The sequence below is a fragment of the Cupressus sempervirens genome, chromosome 5, assembly GCF_028749045.1.
Source record: "Cupressus sempervirens isolate cs-2001-9-10 chromosome 5, ASM2874904v1, whole genome shotgun sequence".
Lineage (NCBI taxonomy): Eukaryota > Viridiplantae > Streptophyta > Pinopsida > Cupressales > Cupressaceae > Cupressus > Cupressus sempervirens.
This window is the reverse complement of record NC_143122.1, coordinates 999599526-999602189: the sequence shown is the minus strand read 5'-3', so window position 1 is coordinate 999602189 and position 2664 is coordinate 999599526. Positions and strand designations below refer to the sequence as shown.

At 43.5% G+C, this 2664-nt stretch overlaps 1 protein-coding gene across 1 annotated transcript; it reads left to right on the top strand.

The window, feature by feature from the left end:
• The first annotated feature begins 641 nt into the window (after positions 1–641).
• LOC149559285 (CBL-interacting protein kinase 5-like) lies at positions 642–2220 on the top strand. The gene has a single exon (XM_089833205.1). It carries the CDS (start codon positions 642–644, stop codon positions 1956–1958), a length of 1317 nt encoding a protein of 438 aa, XP_089689331.1. The 3' UTR covers positions 1959–2220.
• Positions 2221–2664: the final 444 nt, after the last annotated feature.

Here is a 2664-nt window from a genome sequence, read left to right as displayed (position 1 = left end):
GGTTATAACACGTATAGTTGTCGACGTGGCAGAGGAGTCTCGTGAGTTCCGAAGGAAACAAGAAAAAGATGATCAACGGTCCTCAGCCGCCTGGGTGGCACCGAAACATCGGGGAATCCCTTCCTCCCATGCAACTCGCCTTGGTTTGGTTTTGTTTGGAAAGTAATATTTGATCTCGTGTGCAATTATCATGCGGGTTAAGTCGGTGTATAAATACGGGAACTGCCTTCGTTCCTTGGACCTATAGAGCTCTGTATTTTGTCAAGCTCGAAAACATTTTCGTTCGTTTATAGGGTTTCTCAAGGCTGGTTTTCAAAAGGAATTTTGGAATGCAGCACGATGAGGGCTTGTGTTTCCGTTACTGGGGTTTGCGTTTGTAAAGAGGCGGCGGACATGCAGGAAGCAGAAGCCGCCATTGATAAGCTGTGGAGGAGTGGAGTTATAATTCTCCGAAACGGAATGTTTTGCCTGGGGCTGTCCTTGAGGGATTTCATGGATGACGGCTGAGAAAAATTAATGTGAAACGGATTATCTCTTCTTGCAACTGCTGCTGCTGCTGCTGCTACTGCTCGGAGCCGGAGTTATAAATATTTAAGATTCGACTGTGGCTGATTGTTCTTCCTGAGCAATTTGGAGTAAAAATGGAGACTCCCAAAGCAAATGTTTTGATGGGGAAGTATGAATTAGGGAAGCAGCTGGGGCAAGGAAACTTTGCCAAGGTTTATTGTGCTGTACATGTGAAGACGGGCCAAAGTGTGGCGATCAAGGTCATGGACAAGGAAAAGATTATGCAGATCGGCATGATTGAGCAAATCAAGAGGGAGATTTCTATCATGAGACTGGTTCGGCATTCGAATATTGTTCAGCTCTATGAAGTCATGGCGTCCAAAACGAAGATTTACTTTGTCATGGAGTATGTCAAGGGCGGAGAGCTGTTTAAAAAGGTCCAGAAGGGTAAATTGAAAGAGAATGAAGCCAGAAAGTATTTCCAGCAGCTCATCAGCGCAGTGGATTTCTGTCACAGCCGAGGGGTTTATCACCGAGATCTCAAGCCGGAAAATCTGTTACTTGACGAAAATGGAGATCTGAAGGTTACCGACTTTGGTCTCAGCGCTTTGCCTGAGCAGTTCCGTCAGGACGGGCTGCTCCATACGACCTGCGGGACGCCTGCCTACGTGGCACCCGAGGTGATTGTGAAGAAGGGCTACGATGGCGCAAAGACCGATATCTGGTCCTGTGGCGTCATCCTGTTCGTTCTCATGGCGGGATATTTGCCGTTTCATGACGCCAATCTTATGGTCATGTACAAGAAGATTTACAAAGCGGAATTCAAATGTCCGCCGTGGTTTTCATCTAAGGCGGTGAAGCTGATTTCCTGTCTTCTAAATCCTAATCCCAAGGAGCGGATAACCATACCAAGACTAATGGAGGTGAACTGGTTCAAAAAGGGCTTTAAACCCCCGCGGCCGGCTGTGCAGGATGATGACGAAATTGACCTCGTCGATGTGGATTACGCCTTTGGATCCTCGCCGGAGGAATCAAAGACCAAGCCTGCAGAATCCAAGCCGACTTGCCTGAATGCCTTCGACATAATTTCACAGTCGCCGGGATTCAATCTTTCCGGCCTCTTTGAAAAGGAAAATGCGAGGAAGGCCGAATTGCGCTTCATGTCGACACAGCCGGCGTCCAGCATAATCTCAAAGCTAGAGGAAATCGCCAAGCTTTTCAGATTTAGTGTGAAGAAAAGAGGGGATGCAATGATGAAGATGCAGGGGTCCGTGGAGGGAAGAAAGGGGCACCTGGCAATTGCTGCAGAAATTTTTGAGGTCACCCCCTCTCTGTTTGTTGTCGAGGTCAGTAAGGCGGGAGGTGATACGCTTGAGTATAACAACTTCTGCAATCAGGAGCTCCGGCCCGGTCTTAAGGACATTGTCTGGACCTGGCATGATGAACAATAGCGCTTTTGTTTTTTCGTTTTTCATTTACCTCATTTTTGGTATTGCAAGAACTTTCATTATACTCTGATCGATCGAATTTGGTGGTTTTATACATCTCTGGCATTTTGGTGAATCTTTTATGTAATTGGGTGGGTTTGAATGTTGATTTGTGCTGAATCGTTTCTGCTACTTCTCTGTTTCACTCAGTGAAATAATAAATGCATGAACCGATTCTGTTTTTTTGCCAGACCTTTTCAATTAAAATAATAAATTTCGTGTGTCAGCAGCATTTGAATCAGTTCTGACAGGCTGTGATATACTCAGAAAGCCGAAAGAATATCCAAAGTTACAACAGGCCTAAAGAGATCGTTTTTTTCAAAGTTTTGTTTAAATGCCAAAAGTATCTCACCTGAAGTTACGTTAATGACATGTAGAGATGAAATGTGCGTTGTTAGCTCTCTTTTTTATGTATCTCTTATCACCTACTTTATTAGTCCCTGCCTATAAAAGGCAGGGCACTAATGTTTTTTTTACCCCCTTCTCTAAAGTTCCATACTTCATATGTCTAAAGTTTTAAACTTATTATTTTTAAATTTATTTAACAGATAGAAAAAAGTGAACTATTTTCTTGGAATATAAATCCCATTTTCTGAACTGGAAAATCTGAAAAAAAAAACATGCAAGAGATAAGAATGCAATTAATATTGTTGTCAGAATTTTTTTAATA